The following is a 20,500-nucleotide window of genomic DNA, read 5'->3' as shown; positions in this document are numbered from 1 at the left end:
CTGCCACTGCTGTTGGGGCAGACGCTGGGAGCCCACTCAGGGAACATCGTGCGGGATCAGTTATATAAATGACGGTGCAACTATGGGAGTCTGCAGAGCTGTGAGAATGCACGAAGCAGCGCTCTCTATGCTGGCGCGGGAAACACCCAAGGTGCATAGTGCGGCGTGCACAGCAGCTCAGAATGCATGTCAACTGTGCTGCCTCACTGGTCCTTTAAAAGGGAGAGGGATGAAGAAAGTTTATGTGCCCGTGTTTGCATAAGGCACTGACTGGAAGGATAAGAAACGCAGAACTAAGTCTTTTTTTCCCTTAGGGGAGTAGGGATGAAGAAATTTGGGAGACAAGTAACATGGGCAAGACTTTCATTGTAACCTTTTAAAACTACTTAATCAGATAGATTCTCCAAAAAGTTTAATAAAAAATGACTGGGTTCATAGACAATCAAGTATTTCTGGTCCTAATACTGTATATTTCTCTATCACAGTGTCAAACTCTAGGATATAATGTGATCTGGTTTTGGTCTTAAAGGGAAACAGATTATCACTGTTACTCCTTGTGCTGAACTGTTATTTCAATATCAGTCACACCTCCTACTACTCAGGCCCCCATGGACTCTCTCTGCCTGGAATCCCAGCTAAGCCAGCAGGATGGGGTGGAAGCGAGAAGGCCTGGGTGCCTCTGCTTTTGTGCTCGTAGAGGCAGCCCTGGTGCGGAGGGTGAGACCTCCAGCCGCTGGCCCCTGCTAAGCCCCCACCTGACAGCCAGTCTAACTGACAGCCACTCTATGAAGCCATTTGGATGTCCCGGTGCTTCTGTTGACACCACGTGAAGCAAAGCTGCCCAGTCAAGCCCCAGTCTCAGGCAATAATAAGCAGTTGTTCTGAGTCACTAGGTTTTGGAACATGTTATGGAGCAACAGATAAATGAAATAGCCTTGAAGGGTATTTCAGCCATAATGGTATTTCAGAACATTCACACAGTCATCGTGTATGTGTGTTTACCCTTGACACAGCAGCTCCACTGTTAGAATTTCTGAGCTGGGGATATTACTTAACCAGTGTGCGAATACCGTTAAGTTCATCACAGCGTTGGTTCACACTTGAGCCTGTTTAGAACTGGTTAAATCGACGGGTGATCAGCTGTGTCGTGAGATGCTATGCAGCCTAGTGACATGATTTAAACAAACTCACAAGGAGTGATCTCCTTTCTGTCATGAGAGGCTGGTGGGTTTGGTTTATGCATCATGCCCCAGGATCTCTGTCCTGGGCACTTACATGGGAGATGCTACATGTGGCGCCTGGTGTCTAAGGGAGCCCCCAAGCACAGTGCATAAGCCAAAAGGAACTGCACCAGCAGTTCCTACCAGGGACACCAAGTACTAATCCCCACACCCTGCCTCACCTACCAAAGGCCAGAGGTAAGCGACTCCACTTGAGATCATCTGTGCGGCTGCGTCTTCCGTAAGAATCCACGAACACCCCGAATTCTGGAAGGAGGCAGAGTCCAGGGCTTAAGCATGGCCAAAGACAGGGAGTATCAAAGACACACACTGAGAGAAGAGTGGGGAAGCCAGCCAGGGGGATGTGGGTCATGAAAAACCTCAGCTCTGCTGAGCCACATTTCTTGTGATTATTTACTAAAGAAGAGGGATGGAGTGAAAGTGGCGAGACAGGAAGTGGGTGATGGAGGAAGAGTCAGGGGGAGGAGGGAGAAACAGACCCAGAGATTTAGGGAGAGGAAAGAGGAAACGAGAAGAGTGAGGGACAAAAAAGGACAGAGCAGACCGGTCTGGAAGAGACTATGAATGGACCTGGCTACAGCCTGGTGGGGGCGCCCCAAGGGTGCTGGTGGAACAAGACCAATGTCCCCTGTACTCCAGCAGCAGCACCCCCGCCCCGCCCCGAGGCCCCTGTCTGGGGCTGTGGGTGCCCTGAGCACCCCCACCAGCCACCGGTGGACTCACCGTGGAAACAGAGCAGGAACTCCTCCCGCTGCCCCGCGCCGTTCACCTGCATGATGGACACGGGGAAACTGTTGGAGGAGGAGGCAAACACGGCAGGCGCCAAGGAATGGTCGTTCTTATCCAGGAATTCTGTAAAGGCAGGCGAGACGCGGGGCCTCAGGACCAAAGAGGAGCCCGGGGTGGTGGCGGGGCCAGAAACGCGCCAGCAGGGGGTGCGCCCGGGCCCTACCCTCCAGCGTGTACTGCTTCATGTCGATTTCGTAGAATTTATTGGTTCCGATGAGGATACTGTAGTTGGTAAAGTGGATACAGCTGCAGGGCTCCGAGGTCTCGATCTCCTAGGACGGGGGTGTGGGGGGCAGCAGAGAGGAGGATGTGAGCGTTGACTTGGAGCAGCCCCTGCTCTCCAACCAGGCCACGTAGGGTTTGCCACCCAACTTTCCCTATGGTCTTCACACCAAGCAAGTCCCTTCACGTTCTTCATAAGGATCCACGGTCCCTTTGCTACCTTTGGGTTCTTTGCAACCACAGACTAAAAAGGTCAAATTGCAACCAAAAAAGTCAAACACCATTTTAAGAAAGAGGGGTAGCGTTCAAACAGAGCTTTAAAAATACAACATTCTAATCAGAAGAAAAAGCCTGGAGGAATACACCATCAGTGGTGGCTGGAGGAAGTGGTTTTAGTTTCCCTCCTTTTCCAAGCTTCTCAGTTTCTATCTGGAATCTGCATTATGTACTTCATTACTGTCATCGTTGCTATTCTCATTGTCTGAATTATCGGCTTCCTAATTACTTCCACTTGTTTACGGGCCAACCCTAAGGAAGGGCTGCAAAAAACCTAGTTATGTTTTACTCCAGATGGTGGCCAGGAATTATAAATAAAGAATGATTTCTGAGAATTTTCCTGAAGCTAACAGTGCAAACTTTAATCAGGGTTATCCTCACCATTAAATATTTACTGATCACTAAGTATGAGGAAACTGCATGGCTGGGGAAACGTAGTGAGATGGTGGGGAAAGCCAGACTTCAGTTTGGGTCTCAACTTTATAACCTAGGATCTCTTGGCCAACCTTAGTCATCTTATCTGAGAAGTGGGGATGGCCATTCCTGCTTCTCACAACTGTTGTGAAAAGTGTGTGAAACAGCCAGCCCAATCTGTTTAGAACAGGTGCTCAATTGAAACACTAACAACAGCCCACCCCAGATAAGACAGTTTCTCTAACAGGTAGTGACCCTTACACATTCATCCCTCCTTCTACTTTTGAGACCAACCATAAAAGCACCTGCAATACATCAGGCTCACAATGGGTGGAACATTCCTGTCTAGGCACAAGAGATGGCTTTCTCGGGAAGGAAAGCAAACGCGGTGATCCAGCAGATGCCTGTCTGCACCCCAGGCAACATCACAACACACTCTGCTCCAAGGAGAACCAGCTCCGGAAACGGGTTATCAAAACAGCCAGCACTGGCTTTTCTAAAGGTAATTACTAGACACTTCTGTGATCTGAGAAAGATTCTGGTAGCGGCCTCCAGGGCTGCTTGCTCCTCAGAGCTTCCTATTTTCTGCTGTTTCAAAAGAGGAGTCTCCTCCATCAGCCACTTTCCTCTCTCCCCTCACAAAAAGCTGAATTTGCAGGGCTGGCTAGAGAGGCTGCTCACGCCTGGGAGGAGGAAAGGCAGGGAGAAAATTGATGGCCACTCTGGAGTGCCCTCTAGGGAGCAGGGCACCCTCTTGTTCCCTCTCTAAGGAGGCCACCCAGGATGAAGGGAACAGACACAGGCACCTTCCCACCAGCTCGCCAGGAAAGCAGGCCCAGCGAGGCCCAGGACTTACTTTCCGAATGCAGTACTTGCTGAGGTTTTCATTGTAGCGGAGAATGACAACCTTGCTGGGCATGGCTGCACAGATGCAGAGCCCGCTCTCAATCTGAAAAGCAGTTGGGGTGGAGGGTAGGAGAAGAGCATCACCAGTGAGTGTACCAGCTCCATGGCAAAGCTGGTTAGGAGCAGGGTCTCTCAAGCTGCCACCATGGACACGAGATCAGGTTGTCCCCCATGGGGAGGGGCCATGCCGCGCACCCCTGGGTGTTCAGGAGCAACCCTGGCTCTGCTCATGTGATGCCAATGGCACCACTACCAGTTGTGTTGAAAAGAAGCAACAGAAATTTAACCCAGTTTAAGGACAGGGCTTCCAAGGTCAAACTGTTAAGCAGAGGAGCCACAACAACTCCCAGAAGAGTCGCCAGCTGGGGCCCAGAGGACCACTTACTTACCTTGCCAGCAGCAAACAAGTGGCAGCCCTTGACCGCTTCAAAGATGTTGGGCGAGATGTCCGGTTGGGCGGGGAGGTGAGACTGCGCGAGGGACTGCTTCACCTTCTTCACATCCACGAGACACAGGGCCCGCTCCTCTCCTGAGGGGACCGGGGACAGCAGAGCACAATGGCGGGTCTCATTCTAACCTTGAGTAAAAGCCACTCCAGGACACACAGATGCATGAATTTCCACAAATCCCCATCAACACAGGTTAGGGCCAAGTGTTAGATCTAAAAGGAAAACATCTAGCCTCTTGGTCAAGACTGTGGGAGGAAACAAAAATTCCTCAGACAAAAAATCGGAGAATGTGAACTGAACGTTCAAATGTGTTCCCCACCAAAGTCAAGAGCGTTTGTGTTGTGAGACAGCGAGGGACTTTTATAATATAAAACAGTGGACATGGGGGTTCCGTGGCAGTCCAGTGGTCAGGACTCCGCACTATGACTGCAGAGACAAAGGTTCAATCCCTGGTCAGGGAACTAAGATCCCAAGAGCCATGTGACTAAAGGAAAGAAAAAATGTACCATGTGAAACTATTCTGTATGATGTTATAGTGGCAGATATATTTGTTACACATTTGTCCAAACTCACAGAATGTATAGGAGTGAACCCAAATGTAAACTATGGACTTGGCATGACAGTGACGTGTCAGTGCAGGGCCACGCCATGCCCCACCCAGGTGCTGATGATGGAGGAGGCCGTGCGTGTGTGACGGCAGAGGTATACAAGAATTCTCTCTACCTTCTGCTATGAACCTAAAACTGCACCCAGGGAAAATGTTAAGATGGAAGTGGGGAGAAAGAAAGGAAAGCAAGCGAGAAAACAAGCCTACAGAGGAGAAGCACCGAGAGATCAAGGAAAGCTAGTTCCTGACCATATGGATCCAGCCGGCCAAGCCTGAGTTAAGATTTGACTGTGAATGTTTTGAACATGGAGCCAATGCATTATTGTTTTCCTTTAAAAAAAAATATATTGCCTATAAAGAGAGGAGAACAAAGCCTTTCTGCCCTGGGTATGTAAGAGAATGCCCTTGTTCTTAGCTGACTGGCTGAAGAATCTGGAGTCAGAGCTCCAACTGACTCTCACGTGGTTCAGAATAAGTGAGAAAGAGTGTGTGTGTGTGTAGGAAGAAAGAAATAAATATGTGTCAAACTGTTAGTGAGTGTTGCATGCAAACGAAAGGTCTGAGTCCAGGGAGAACGGGGATGCACACAGCAGGGTGGGCAGGCTCTCAAAGCACAGGGGCTCGGGCCCCTTCAGAGACCTAGAGGGAAGAGCCCCTCCTGCTCCAGCCTGCCCCCGAGTTTGACAAACATGACATGTGAGTTTCAAATCGTTTCCCTTACAAGTGAAGGCAAAGTGCCGTGTCCTTGGCCTCCCACCTGCGATCATGAGGAGCTTCTCCAGGTCCTTGATGATGTAAATCTGGAAGACTGCTCCGATTCCTGGGACGTGGGTGAGGGAGTTCTTCAAGACATTCAGCGCGTACAGCCCTTCCTCAGTGCCCACCAGCACCACCTGCCAGGGCGCGAGTCCCCGGGAAGAGCATGAGCGGGGCCATGTCCCCATTACCACCCCTTGACACGGTCCTGTAACGCGTGCGGCTATGGCCAGATCCCAGCAGATGTCCCCAAAAGAGCATCATCACCTGGTCGCTGAAGGGCAGTGTGCAGTTCATGTCCAGACGGTCATCACCTTCCAGTTTCAGCAGGGAGTTTCCGAGCAATTTCTTTTCACATGTGAAAGAGAAGAGAGAGAAAAAAGGAGGCCACAGTGAGGCTGAACTGTTCGTGACTGGACTGTCCAGAGAGACAGAGGCAAGAACAGAGGAAAGTTTAATGCCAGGGAGAAGGGCAAGTTACTCCTGCAGACACTCAGAAGCACACAGCTGCTCCTGACTTGCCCCCTACTTTGATCTGAGCTCAAAAGGCAGGACCTAAATGTTATTGGTGTCTCTGGGTGGTGGTTAATTAGCATCGGGGCCATAACTTGGTTTATATGCAGAACTAAATGAGCACAGGAGACATAGATTCTGTCACACAAAACAAGCCAAAGCTGAAGGGTGTCACTGCAAAGGGTTAATAAGCCACGTGGACGCTCCTGTCCCTCCAGGCGGCGGCACAAGTGCAAAGCCCAGTGTCAGCGACAAACCAACCCGCTCCTGAGTCTCTTTACCTGATCCCACGCGGGAAGAGGCTCGTAGGAAGTACAGTCACGGCCCTATTGTACACACATGGATGGGGCGTTCAGTTAAAGGCTCACACGTGGGAGATGGGTCATCAACACAGGGCTTTCTCGTGAGAGGGAGGCTGGTGGCTAAGGACTTCCGATTGCTAACACTTGAAGTGTTTATTAGGAGCTAAGTGTTTGAAAAGAGCTGTTGGGGCTTTGGTGGTGGAAATGCCAGTGCGTGATGAGCACTGTTTGTATCCTGGAACATTCCAGGAGGAGTGATGCCAATCAAGGCCCACCCACATCTCTAACATCTTCAGAAGTAGGATTTCAGACCTGCCTTCGGAAGAGCAGATCACGTAAAAGCAATTGAGCAGGTTATGAAAAAGTTTCCTGAAAGAGACATAGCTTTCGGCAGCCCTTTGTGCTGCTTGTAATACAAGCCTTTGAGCCACGTAAAAGCATCCGGGTAAAGGAGAGAGAGTATTTCCTTGTAAGTAATTTGCAGCTGTGCTGCCAGAACTGAGATCTAGTATGTCCTGAAGGGCTGGCTAACGGTGGCGAATCCCTCATTCTAGAGGGTTCAGGCGGGGGGACCTGTGAGGCCAGACCCTGCCTGGAAGCCTGGATCTCTAGGGGCACAGAATCCCATCACCCTTCAGAGGGGGAGGCAGAAGGGACCCCCACCCAGTCAGCCCCCTCTACAAACACAAGCTCTGGCCCGCGTGCATACTCACAGCGTCAGCTTCCGCCTTTTCCCTAGACACTCTCCCACCTGCCACAACTGACTCTAAGGCGGTGACCCAGCGCTGCTTGTCAGGAAAGCTGGGCGCCAGCAAGTAGAGGGTCCTCCCAGGCCAGCAGGTGGTATGGGGGTGAGACTCCATCTTCAGGACATAGGGGACATCTAGGAGATTGGGCAGAGAGCGCAGGGTGGAGTTCGCCACCCCCATCAGGAGGGAGGGCCAAGCCACCTGCGTCCCAGTTACTTAGCGGAAGTGCAGGTGGGGGGCGGGGGAGCCTCCTTTGCAGGCTGATCCTGCACAGGGCCCCCTCCCACCCACGCTGAAGGCTGCAGCCCAGCCCACCTCCCGGGGGGGCCTGCCACCCCTCACCTGCTTTGGCTGTGTTTGCAAGTTCAGAAGCACCAACGGCGCCATGAATAGACACGTCCCCGTCGGGAAGGCACAGCTCAAATTCTTCCACCGGCCTCTGTCCAGCTTGGTGCAAAGAGGAAGGGCAGAAAGAAAAACAAAAGAACAGGAACAAGAGCAAGGGGAGACGAGAGGAAGAGACAGAGACGGAGTATGCGTGGAAAGAGAGGCGCACGAGAACAGAGGAGGGAGGAGATGTGCGGAGAAGGCGGAGAGGGAAGATAAAAACAAAAGTAAAGTGTGTCAGATGAAGAGCACAGTCAAATTTCGGATGACGATGCAGATTTAGGGGTTAGTTGGCTGAGGCGGAAGTTCTCGGAAGGTGTATTAGCAGGTGGAATCTTCAGGGCAGCACCCTGCAGGGTCTTCAGAGGGGAGACCTATAGACGTGAGTATCGTACCAATAACCTTTAGCGGAGTCACTTGGGTTTTAATTTTCAAAAATGGAAAATTCGTAGAAGGCTTGCAACGCAGTCCGGAAAACAGAGCCTTCACGCCAAGATTAGGAGACCTGGGCCAACTGCGTGCAACGAGATTCCCCGACTCATTAATTTACCTTCTCTGGCTTCGTTGTCGTAAATGAGGACTTTGGAGCCCTCCAGGACGATGTACTTCCTGTCCCAGCCTTGCTGTCCTCGCTTGTTATTCCTGGGAAGACAGACGTGAGAAAGAACTGTTTGAACTTGGAAGAATCAGGTGGGAGGCAAGAGTGAGGAGAGGAAATCCCAGTAAAGTTCTTCCCTGGAAAACAACAGGAATGACATGCCGGGGTGGGGAGGGAAAGCTTCCTTCTACCCTCTGGCTTGTGGGGCTGGCCCTGAATTCAACTGATGTTAAGACACGTGAACAGGAGAGATGCGCACACACGTTTAATTTTGTGTGTACGTGGGAGTCTCCACAAGCAAATAAAGCCCCCAAAGCAGATGGGCCCAAGTGCTTATATCCTAAGTCAAACGAAGAACAGTTAACTGTGGAAAAGTAACACGGTCTGTGCGCATAGGTTTCTCCCCACTGACCTTGCCCCTGCTCTGAAGATAAGAATGCTCCTTTCCTCCAGCTGCAGGAAGAACAGCTTTGACATGGAAATATATCCTACTTTCCAGAAGAAGTCGGGGAGGTCAGAGTGTCCCTCTTGCACCTGCTGTTTTCTAAGTGCCTTTAGCTCAAAACAATCCTTTACCCCAAAGTGGCCTTTTCCAGACCGGCACATCCTGCTGCCCTTCACCAGCCACCGCTTGCCCACCTGCTGCCAGGCCAAACCTCCCTGCAGCAATACCTGGGCACCTTCATCCACCCTTCCAGGTGCAAGCTGCTGCTGGGTTCCTTGGACTGCAGGCCCGGGGAGTTCATCTTGTCGCGGCAGAAGGCCTCGGTGAAGTGTGTGGCATATTCGGCTGGCAGGCCACAGGTGGCTGGCAAGCACGTGGAGCACTTGGGATGGCACATGACCTGACATTCTAGGGAAAAGGAGTGGACAGGCTGAAAACACACCGACTGCTGCTGGACCTTCCCTGCATCCGCCAGCCAGCCCCCGAGCTCCACCCTGCCTGGCTCTGCCACTCAGGGCACCCCTCAGCCCTCCCAGGCCCCAGGCCCCTATGGAGACAGCCAAGCTCTCTCAATCCAGTCTTCCTGGCTTCTCCCAGGCTGCCACAGACAGCAGTGCAAAGGACACATCTGCACATCTCCCTTGAAGCCAGGACACAGCTTAAAGGTGAGGAGAGACCAGCCTGAGGGAAAGGAGGCTGGAAGTTCACAAAGCCCAAGGCATTTTGCACAGGCGATTGGAGACATGGGCTGAAAATGCGTATAAATTCCCTCCTTGAACACGGGGAAAACAGTGTCCTCCCCCTAAGACTAAACGTGTGAAAATGAATGCACTATATGATGGGCCTTCCCGGTGGCTCAGCTGGTAAAGAATCTGCCTGCAAAGCAGGAGACCCGGGTTCGATTCCTGGGTTGGGAAGATCCCCTGGAGAAGGGCAAGGCTACCCACTCCAGTATTCTGGTCTAGAGAATTCCATGGACTGTATAGTCCATGGGGTTGCAAAGGGTCAGACATGACTGAGCAACTGTATGATGAGGAATGTTTAAAAAAAACAAAACAACCGTTGGACAGAACTTTAGTGGAGACGCACAGGGGCCCTACCCCAAAGGCACAGCGGCTGCTTTTACCGAGACACTTGGATGCCTGGCGTCCGAAGTGCACGGTATCCAGACACACGGCGCACTTCGTGGCTCGCATGTTCAGTCCCACGTTGAACCGGTGAGGGATGTTGTGGTGCATGCGCTCCTTAAGACGCCGGCTGAATTCTGGAGGGAAATTTTATTTTAAAAAATCACAGTGCTAGAAATAATACCATCAAGAAAGTGAAAAGACACCCACAGGATGGGAGAAACGTTTGCAAATCATCTCTCTGGCAAGGAGCCTGTAGATAGGATGCAGAAAGAACTCTTATGATGCAATAATAACAAGACAACCCAATTAAAAAGTGGGCAAAGGCTGTGAACAAATGTCTCTCTGAAGAAGATAAATAAATGGCCAAGATGCACAGGAAAAGATGCTTGATGTCATTCTTCATTAGGGAAACACAAATGAACACCACAGTGAGAGGTTAGTTCACGGTCACTGGATTATCTAGACTCAAAAATATGGGAAATGGGTGTTGATGAAGATGTGGAGAAATGAAGGTCCTCATGCACTGCTGGTGGAAAAGCAAATGGTGCAGCCACTGTGGAGTCCAGAATTACCAGATGACCCAGCAATTCTACTCCTAGGTCTATAACCCAAGAGAACTGAGAACATATGGAGTCACAAAATTTGAGCACAGATGTTCACGGCAGTATTACTTATGACAGCCATAAATGAAACCAACCCAAATGTCCATCAACGGATTAATACGTAAACAAAATGTGATGATCACACAATAGAATGTTATTCTGCCATTAAAAAAAGGGAAGAACTGATAAATGCTACAAGATGGATGAATTGGAAAAACATTATGCTCCACAGAAGACGCCAGACACAGAAAGTTATACAAGGTGCTTCCTTTACGGGAATTGTCCAGGACAGCAAATCCATGGAGACAGAAAGCAGACTGGTGCCTGTCAGAGGTTCCATGAAGGGGGAAATGGCAAGTAACTGACAATGAGGTTAGGGGGTATTTTTTTGGTGGTGGAGTGGAGGGACCAAAAATGTTTTAAAAATTCGAATGTGATGATTATACAACCTTGTGAACTTACTTTAAAAAAAAAAATCACTGAATTATACATTTCAAACAAATGGATTGTACGGTATGTGAATTATATCTCAATAAAGCTGTTAAAAAAAAAAAAGCATCTTAGTGACAGATTGTGAAACTATTTTAACACTAACAGATGTGTCTAGATTTATAGGAATCAAATTAAGATCGCCATTATCTGGTTATTACAAATTAGGTTTTATTTAAAAACACATTCCCAGTAGGAGATGGTTAATACGATGGCATAGCTGTTTGTGAGCATAAACAAACATATGCTTCTAAATCAGTTGTTTGTAAATATTTTAGTCGTGAAAGGTATATTTTCCAGATGAGATCATGGAGCACTTTCTAGAATCCAGTTTAAAAATCACCATTCTTGAATATATTTAAATAATTTTAAAGACTTCATTTTAGCTTCTTGCTTCAGATTATTTCATAGAGAATTTCTGTTCAATACAAGACCAATAATGTGTTATAATATTTTCATAACCAAAGTGTGAGTAAACAAACACAGCAAATGAACTGAAGTAAGTTCCAGATGTAGCAACCATGGTTTTGCATTAATTATTTATGTAAAACATGAAATTTGCAAGCTTGTAACTGATGAGAATTAAAGTATGTTTATACTATGGTAAAAAAAAAAAACCATAATATTCTGCAATACAGACTTTCTGACTATTAAATACACAGACTGACTGAAGAAGTCCCCCTTCATGCCCAATTCTTCCATGAATAACATCCTTTTTTAAAAATCCAAGTTTTAAGCCTCAAAGAACTGATTCTGCATTTAAATTCCAATCAGTTAAAACTAACAAGATTAATTTTTTCTGTTTAGACGGCTCCCTTTTCAATAGTGACCTAACTAGGTAAAGGCAGCTTTAAATAGAAAAGCTCAGGATCCAAATTTCTGAATCCAAATTGGATTCTCTGAACAACATTGTCTTCTTCCTTTAACAGAAAAGTCATGAAGAATAAATAACATAAATGCACTCTGAACATGCCATGCACACAAAGGAAATGTTTGGAGTGTTATAGACTACTCAGGGAGCCGCTATATGCAACCTCATGGAAGAACCCAGGAGCCAAAATGATTTTCATGTGTTAATAGCACCACTTTGAAGACTTTAAGGGTGAGGCTCTTTGATTCAAGGTGTTATGTAAACATGGGAAACGAGATGACATCATTACTAAAGAAGAAATGACAACAAAATTCCACTGAGACTGGCAGCTGAAGTGGGTTGATGGTGATTCCCTGATATTAAACCACAGCTACCCTGCTCTCCCTGTGACTTTCCAAACCAACTTCCTTGGCTTTTCTTAAAGTCCATCACATCTCTAGGTAAATAGAGTACATTTGAAACCACAAAGAAAACTCCTCACACCACTGGTATAAAGATTGGTACAACCAACCTTCAGAATACATACAACCTTTAACCCAGTGACTCATTTCCCAACAACTTATCCAAAAGTCATAGCACCCATAGCTGTGCAGAGTGTTCACTGCAGGGTGTGTATGGAAACAAGGAACTGGAAATAACCTAAATGCTTGTCACCTGGGGTCTGGATTAACAGGTGAATTATAAACCCCCCACCATGGAACACCACGCAGCCCTCTAAAAACATGGGGTCAATCCATATGGGCTAATATGAAACCTGCTAAGAAGGCATTTTAATTAAAGAAGAAAGATGTTCTGCAGTGTACAGCACTGTAGGCTGATATTTATGAAAGCAAAGAGGATTATTATTTTCTCATATCCCTTAAGTATGATTATAGGACACCTAAATAATAGACATGCAGTTAGCTCATGAGCTATGGCTGGAAGAATACAATGGTTGACCCTGGGTAAGGGAACTGGGGTTGGGAGAAGGCTCACTGCTTATTCTTTAGCCCTCCATATTATCCCTTGTCATTTTCACCCCAGGTCTGCAGTTCTCAGTCCATTAAAAAAAAAAAAAATGTCAATGCAGGTCCAGTGGCCCCTTGAGAACGTACCCTCTGGAGTGGAAGACTCCTTCCTGCGGCTGGACGGCGGGGCAAGCAGGCTCAGGGCGCTGGGCTGGTGCTCGGGTGACCGCACAATGGCGGACATGGCAATCTGCTGCCTGGCGGTAGCCGGCGTAGATGGGTGCGGGTGGTCTGCGGCTTTCCGGTGGGCAGCTGGAGAGAGACCAGTCCAGCGCCTTTAGGTTAGTGGGGTCCCCCAGAGGCCCCAACCAAGTGGACTGCCCAGGGTCTGGCTCTCAAAGGCCTGAGACCACAAGGACACCCGGGGTGCCATATGGGCCATGCCGAGGGTGCCGTCACCACCAGGCTGAGACTCCCCTCATCTCCTTGAGACGGGCCCTCGGCCTGGTGCACCGCCCTCGCTGTCCAGAGCGCCCATACCTTCCTCCCGGGCGGAGCGGAGCTCGATGCGGGTCTTCTGCAGGGCTTCCTCGAGCTCCGCGCAGCGAGCTTTCTCCTTCTCCAGAGCCACCTTCAGCTCATTGTACTGCAGAGGAACCTGTGTGGGCAAAGCAGGGTCCTCTTTCCGTCGACTAAATAAACCCTAGCAATGGAAACAGAGATATCTCCTAACTCCTGGAAACTGGCACTGGGAACTAACTAAAGGAACTCTGCCTCGGGATGAGCAGACCATGAGAGCCGGGCGCATACTCACTGCAAGCGGGTTTAGTAAAAATGGCATGTGAAGGGGTGGGGGGACTGAGCCACAGCCCCTCCCAGCTGGCTGGAAAAAATTGGGGTTGCGGAAGTTTCCACCGAGAGGGTTAAAGATGCTTGAACTGCCACCACCTCTTCCTTTAGCAATCCCAAGGAGAGCCATTTCCTGAGACTTTACCCTCAAAAAAAAAAAAAATGGAAGTGGAGGATGGAATCAGGAGAGATGGTTCAGAAATCTTGCCTTGAATTTGTCTCATGATGCTTAGTTATAAGACACAGAGATGAGTGGTTGTTGTTTTTTTTTAAAAGATACTAAAATGATGTCAACACAAGGGGCTTATGCCAAGAAAAAAAATGCAAATGGAATATGCATTGTACATGGGAGAAAAAAGTAAAACATAGGATGAGACTGAAAACAAAATTAACAACCAAAAAACACATGGGAATACCCTGACTACATCAAATGACATAATCAGATAACAGTCCACTGCTAAAATAAAAAAGATTCACCATCATCAGCACATACAAGCACAGTCACACAGCACACAAGCAAGTCCGCGTTCGACAGACACCGCTGTTCGCCTCTCCTGCTGCTCTGTTCTCCAGAAGGAGAACTCAGCATCATAAGACACCCTTCAGCCCATCTCCCCTTCCTGTACCATCATCAGTGCTACGCTGACATCTGACCGCCTCGGGAAGTTTCCAGCTCCTTAGAGACCTTCTTGAACTGAGAACATCTGGCCAAAACTACCATGAAGGCTGCAGTGGTTCAGGGAAGCACGCTTCGGGCTTATTAAAAAATCTTCCCATGTGTATCTATCAGCCTGTCCATCCCTATCTCCTGGTCATTGTTTTAAATGGTTACCATTTTAAAGGCAGGGATGGAGCAGCACCCCATGGAGGGGACAGCTATCCAGTCTGACTCTCTGGGCAGGTCACAGCAGCACTCTGGGCCCCAGTCTTCTACTGACCCGATCAGAGGGACTGAGCAGATGATGTCTAGTTTTTCTGGAGTCCCTTGTGCATGACCTGAGATTCCTTCTCAGGCCCCATACAGATGACCTATTAATACCTTTGGAATCCCACCCCTGTGACCTAAGAACCCCTCTCTATCTAGAATCCCATGTGTGTGCGTGCTCAGCCTCTTCAGTCGTGTCCGACTCTGTGTGACCCTGTGGACTACAGCCCACCAGGCTCCTCTGTCCGTGGGATTCTCCAGGCAAGAATCCTAGAATGGGTTGCTGTGCCCTTCTCCAGGGCATCTTCCCAATCCAGGGATCAAACCTGCTTCTCTTACATCTATCTGCATTGGCAGGCAGGTTCTTTACCACTAGCACCACCTGGAAAATCCTAGAATGGCACACAAGTGACCTCTAATCTCTCTAGAGTCCCTTACACACGAGCAGAGAACCCCCTCTGGAATCTGGGATGCCAACCTGAACACTCAGCCTTCCTCTCTGCTGCCTCCTCCTCCCCAGCTGCTTGGGAAAAAAAATCTCATTCCTTCACAGAGGAAGGCAGCACAATTTTAAAGGCCATGAACACAGTACAGTGTGTCACAGATTCCAGTGACAGCCTCTCTTCAGAGCCATTCTGATGATCTCAAAGCCTCTTTTTTTCAACCCAAAACAAAGAAATTGTGCATTTTGTCTTCTCCGACGTTCCTAGGATTATCTACCCCGGTGACCTTCACGGAATCATCATGATTGAACGAAACTGCCCACTGCCTGCTTTTCACACCCTCTGACCCACCTTTTTCTTTTTGGCGGGCTGGTCCATTTTGGCTTGCAGAAAATCGATGAGTTTGGTTTGCTGGGAAATAGTGCCTTCCATCTTCACCTTCTCATGAGAATAGAGAACCTAAGATTCATGAAAACAAAAAGCACCTCAGATGCCGAAAGAAGCAGACTTTTAAATTCGATACTTTAACAAGAAATAAAGTCATTACAACACTAACAAATGAAAAATTCAACAAAAGCCACACTGAGCCAACTGTTATTTACTTAGTCCTGCTCTTACTGCCCGCTGTCCCCCACTCAACAAAGACAGACTCAAGTACAAAGATACGTGAAAAAGCAAAAATAGCAAATGGTGAGTAGAAGAATCTAGAGGGTGGTCATGATAGAAATTTCCCAGCTTCTCTTAACATTTGAAAAGTTTTCGTAATAAAATACGAGAATACACAACATGAAGAGACTGCTCATCTTACCAGGTGGCGTTGAGCCATCACACTTGGCCTCTGTAGACAGTTTTTCAGTAAGCTCCTGGTGCTGATTCTCACCTGAATGTTTTCCAGCTGATATTCCAGGTCACTCCTTTCTGTCTTCAGCAGATCAGCCCGATCCAGAGCTTCTTGCAGCCCTTGAGTCAGACGGAAAATATGATTCTTCTGCAGGTCCATCTGCTGCTGTAACTTGGCTTGCTGGTGGGGGGAGAGGCCGGAGAGAGAACCTTCAGACCACACGCAATGCAACACACTCCCTCACTGTCCCCACTCAGACTCATTTCAGATGTGGCACCAAAATTTCAGCTCGTTCCAGGATGACCAGTTGTCTGAAATTCCACAACGATGCATGAGCAGTTATCTCAACCACTGCTGAGAGAACTCACTTTGTGATTCTCCGTGTGGCGCACACAAATGGGAGTCGTAGCACCTTTAACTCAAAGGGCACCGCGTCAGTGCAAGAGACCAACAAGCACACCAACAGCCATGGTGGGAGGCGGTGCTGCTACCACGAGGGGAAGGCGGGCGATCCCAGGGCCAGTACACGTGTCAGTAAAACCCATGGAAAACACAATTCTGTTTAGTATATTGCAAATAGTTTTGTGTGAGAACTCTCTCTCCCAATTCTTTTTTTCTACAATGGAAGTCAACCAGAAAATAGGGCAGGCGGTAAAGATACTGGCTTTATGGCTCTCTTACCTAAAATGCTCTGTTTCTAAAAAGCAGAAGAGAACAGCTATCCTGACAGGATAATGCTTGGTTTCACCCAACCCCTGGCATCCAGGCTAACCATACTAGCAGTGACCCAAACACTCCCTTCCCCAGGGGCCTAGACCGTCTGCAGACGCAAGGACAGAAGGCAGTAAACAGTTGCTCACCATCACCACGGGGCTTTCCCAACAGGCGAGGGCAAACCTCAGTGCTCTCTGCCCCAGCAGGCTGAGAGCTATAGACGCCCTCAGCTCGGAGAAACCTCGCCACCATATTTCTCTTCCCTCCACTGATGTTTGTGTTTCCATTCCTGCTCCTCAATGCCCTTCCTCTTGAGAGGCAGCTGATTCTGAGGCATCATGGTGCCACGGAAAAAAACCTGGGCTTTAGAACATTCCAGACCCTGGTTCCAATCCTGACTTAAAAAAAAATTTATTTGGCTATGCCAGGTCTTAGTTGTGGCAAGTAGGATCTAGTTCTCTGACCAGGAATCAAACTCAAGCCCGGTAGCGGGAACACAGAGTCTTAGCCACTACACCAACAGGGAAGTCCCCTGACTTAACTCTTATCAGTCCTATGACCAGGGGCAGCTCACTGCCTCTCAGACCCTCAGTCTCTTCATCTGCAAGTGGGGGTAATAACCCCCTTCTCTGGGTGACACACCAAGCCCAGTACCCAGCATCCAGCAGATGCTGGATGAATTTCAGCGCTGCCTCCTTCATCCTTCTTTCTTCTCTCAATGCAGTCCAGGTGTGCCCCCTCCCTTTTCCATCTGCCCTTCCTACCCCAACCTACTCCACCAGCCCCTCTCCATCCAGCCTCTGTAAAGCAAGAGGTACTAATACTAACTCAGAATCACCTGGCCTGGGTGCATGACCTAGAATTTCTGAGTCAAACCACAGAACACCCTAAAATACAAAAGAAAAGAGAGAAAGCAGCTAGGATAATCTCTTCCAGGGAGCTATCCGTCCCCTGTAGCACAAATGATTACTTCTGCAAATTACCCTCTTTAGTTTCCTTCCGCTATTTTAGGACAACACTAATTACTAGGCAGGAAGCAGAGAAACAAGTACTAGGGACAAGAATCTGTTTGGTGACAACCAGGCCCAAAATATTTCTCTAGAATCAACACATCAACTGTCCATTAGCTTTCCAAGAAACTGGCTGCTTATTTACTACAATAGAAAACAAGTAAGAGTGACATTGGTGCTCAATGAAATGTTTTCCAAAACCATTTACCTGCTTCCCAGAGAGCAGTAAATGGAGGCTATTCCTGCCCAGTGTTAAGACTGAAAGGAGGGCTCCAGCCACGTGATTAGATCTGTCCGCCGATTTTATGATGGTGACAGGAAACTGGGAGGACGCAGAGGAACTAGACACAGAACTAGAGTGGGAAACACCCCTGGGAACTGGGAGGAGGGGCCAAAACCAACAAGAGAAGGCTTAACAGGATGGTATTTAAAAAAAACCTTCAAATAAACAAAGGTATTTAAAACAAAACAAAACAAAAACATGTAGAAGGGCTGGTGGTGATCTAACAGATCAATGGGTGTCAGTGGTGTGATAAGCCACCCAAAGAGCCCAGGGCAGTGGTGGGGCCAGCCCACTACTCCGTGTTGTTCAAACCCCAAGGACTTCTATAAACTGTTCGGAAAGATAAAACTACCAGAAAAGAACATCTCAATCCTGGTGGGACTTGAAATGTTTCAGTTAGAAAAGAAAAGGTGACATGGAGTCAGGAGAGCTGAAGAGATAGTGAATCCACTGTCACAGGGATAACAAAATAAAAAGTAGCTCTCTCACAGAAGTGTCACACAGAGTGTATGAGCTAATTCACGCAAAGTACTCAGGCACCTGGCATGTGGTATGTGCCAAATTAAACATGAGTTATTTTTTAAAACAATAAAAGAAAAAAGAAAAACAAGTTATTTTTATTACTAATCAAGTAATATGATCATTAATCAATATTAACTTCCTACTTTGGTTGGAAATATAAGACTACTCCCTGTTTTCAAATGTTTTGCTGTAATAGAACCAATGGTTGGAAGTTACAGGCTTTAGTTCAAAACCAGAAAGAACTTTCCAAGAGTTAGAGTTGCCAGAAAAATGAGTTGGGCAATCTTGAGTCACTTTAAGTCTGAGTCCCAGGTGCCCCAAGCCCACCTGTGAGGGAGGCTGGGGAAGGGATTCTCTCTACCTTGGAAGGGGGATTATTTGACAGGATTAGCAAATGGACTTCGGAGCTCTGGTATTACTTCCAAGTCGGGACTAGTCATGCCTGTAAACAGCAGAGTCAGAGAAGTTTCGGAGGCCACTGTGGGCCCGAGAGAAAAGATTTGAGAGAAAGCTCTGTTAGTGAAGTCTGCCAGGGAAAGGGTAAAAGAAACGGTGGGGCAAGTGCTAGGAAGTTGTGCTAAATGACACACAAAAATTCTCTCCAACTGTGAGACTCTGACTCTGGCTCCATTTACAAGAATCTGTACCGGATGGACAAGACAGGCAAGCTGAGCCCCCGACCACCTGCTGACACAGGGCCCACCCCAAGCCAGGATGCCAGCTGCACTCTTGATGGTAAAGATCACTGTGTTTCCAGTGCTCTCAGCTCTCAACAAGATCTGCCTCCAATCCAGTGCAGCCAGATGTCTGTCTTCAAAAAACCCTCTGTGAGGTGCAGACAGGGGAACTGGAAATGTTCCCCAGTAGTTTTAGAAGTGAGAACAGGGGACTGAATCAGGATGCCAGCCTTCTATTTCTAGTCTTGCCACTGACTCACCACGTAACCTTGGACCAAAGCAGAGTTGTTGGGGCCAACGCTCTTTCCTCGGAAGGAAAAGAGGACAGGCGAGATCACTGATTATTTCTGTGCTTCCTATTTCCAACGTGTGTCCAAAGTGGGGACACTGCCTAGTGGGGACACTTGCCTAGTCATTCCAGATAAAAGGCCATTCTTTGATCATTCTCTATCTTTTGTCATTCTCTATTTGACAATCAGGGAGATTTAAAAATTTCTGTTATAATATTCTGAGAGTCACCTTTGGTGAACTTTCCACCCGCATGTAATATTGATTTTCTTTAAAGACTTTTTTGTTGTGGTAAAATATACATAAAATTTACCATGTTGATCATTTGTGTTCTTTTTGGCCACACCATACAGCATGCAGGATCTTAGTTCCCTAACCAGGGATCGAACCCATACTCTCTGCATTGGGAGCATGGAATCTTAACCACTGGACTGCCAGGAAGTCCCCACTTTAACCATTTTTAATCCTACAGTTTGGTGGCATTAAGTAGAGTCATGTGGCTGTATATCATCATGGATCTATCTCCAGAACGTTCCCAACTATATTTTTTAAAGCTTTTCTAGAAAACATTTTATGCTCCCCTGCAAAATGTGCACCACATTTTTCAAACTTAATAGCATAGTTACAATACTTCTACCAGCAGAGCCTCTCAGGGACTACAGGAAGCACACAGTAAAACCTCCATTTACCAAAACAGATAAACTGGTTGATTCAACTGTCAGGCTCATTGTGGCTTAAACAGAACACTCTTGAGTCTAACTTCTCGTGAAATACCTTTATAAACTGCATTTGTCCTGACAGGTCAATTCTAAGGAATGAAGACAAATTATCAGTGATTCAGCCAAACCAAGGCTTTGGTTGGAGGAGTTGTCCTCAATTTAAACAGAGATTTTCAGAATTCTATTCAAAGGTACAGGAAATAACATAAGGATTGGACTGGTTTAGGAGATCAATTTGAACTTTTTGTTTTGTGTCTCAAAAGCAGGGTGTCATTTCTTTTGCATTGAATTAATTGGATGTTCAAAAGTTTTCATGAGATTTGGCATTCAGCATTACCTGATCAGGTCTCTGTCCCGTGCATGAAGCTCATCAGGCTGCAAACTTAATATACTCTGGATATTAACTCTAAAGAACAATTTAACTCAGTATCTATTTGCCCTCATATTTAATAAACTTCCAGTTAGCATATACTCACTATGTTCTTGACACTTCATTAAGCACTATTTGGGAGGGCACAATGACAAAGAGGCCCCCA

The 20,500-nt window shown here is 47.6% G+C and overlaps 1 protein-coding gene across 2 annotated transcripts in view; it reads right to left on the bottom strand.

Moving 5' to 3' along the window:
- The window catches only part of CIT (citron rho-interacting serine/threonine kinase), a 168,653-nt gene that overhangs the window by 6,964 nt on the left and 141,189 nt on the right, over nt 1–20,500 (bottom strand). For both annotated transcript variants that reach the window (XM_068989683.1, XM_068989684.1), the window contains 16 exons: nt 15,791–15,931; nt 15,262–15,369; nt 13,234–13,396; nt 12,841–13,005; nt 9,781–9,918; nt 8,882–9,062; nt 8,162–8,253; nt 7,567–7,671; nt 7,189–7,358; nt 5,928–6,008; nt 5,662–5,797; nt 4,238–4,377; nt 3,799–3,891; nt 2,194–2,302; nt 1,965–2,093; nt 1,407–1,487 (listed from right to left, as the gene is read on the bottom strand). In XM_068989683.1, the coding sequence (XP_068845784.1) occupies nt 1,407–1,487; nt 1,965–2,093; nt 2,194–2,302; nt 3,799–3,891; nt 4,238–4,377; nt 5,662–5,797; nt 5,928–6,008; nt 7,189–7,358; nt 7,567–7,671; nt 8,162–8,253; nt 8,882–9,062; nt 9,781–9,918; nt 12,841–13,005; nt 13,234–13,396; nt 15,262–15,369; nt 15,791–15,931 (2,032 nt within the window). The remainder of the gene's footprint in view (nt 1–1,406; nt 1,488–1,964; nt 2,094–2,193; nt 2,303–3,798; nt 3,892–4,237; nt 4,378–5,661; nt 5,798–5,927; nt 6,009–7,188; nt 7,359–7,566; nt 7,672–8,161; nt 8,254–8,881; nt 9,063–9,780; nt 9,919–12,840; nt 13,006–13,233; nt 13,397–15,261; nt 15,370–15,790; nt 15,932–20,500) is intronic.

The sequence above is a fragment of the Capricornis sumatraensis genome, chromosome 17 (assembly GCF_032405125.1).
Source record: "Capricornis sumatraensis isolate serow.1 chromosome 17, serow.2, whole genome shotgun sequence".
Taxonomy (NCBI): domain Eukaryota; kingdom Metazoa; phylum Chordata; class Mammalia; order Artiodactyla; family Bovidae; genus Capricornis; species Capricornis sumatraensis.
Note: the sequence above shows the minus strand (reverse complement) of the source record. Positions and strands in the feature narration are given on the sequence as shown.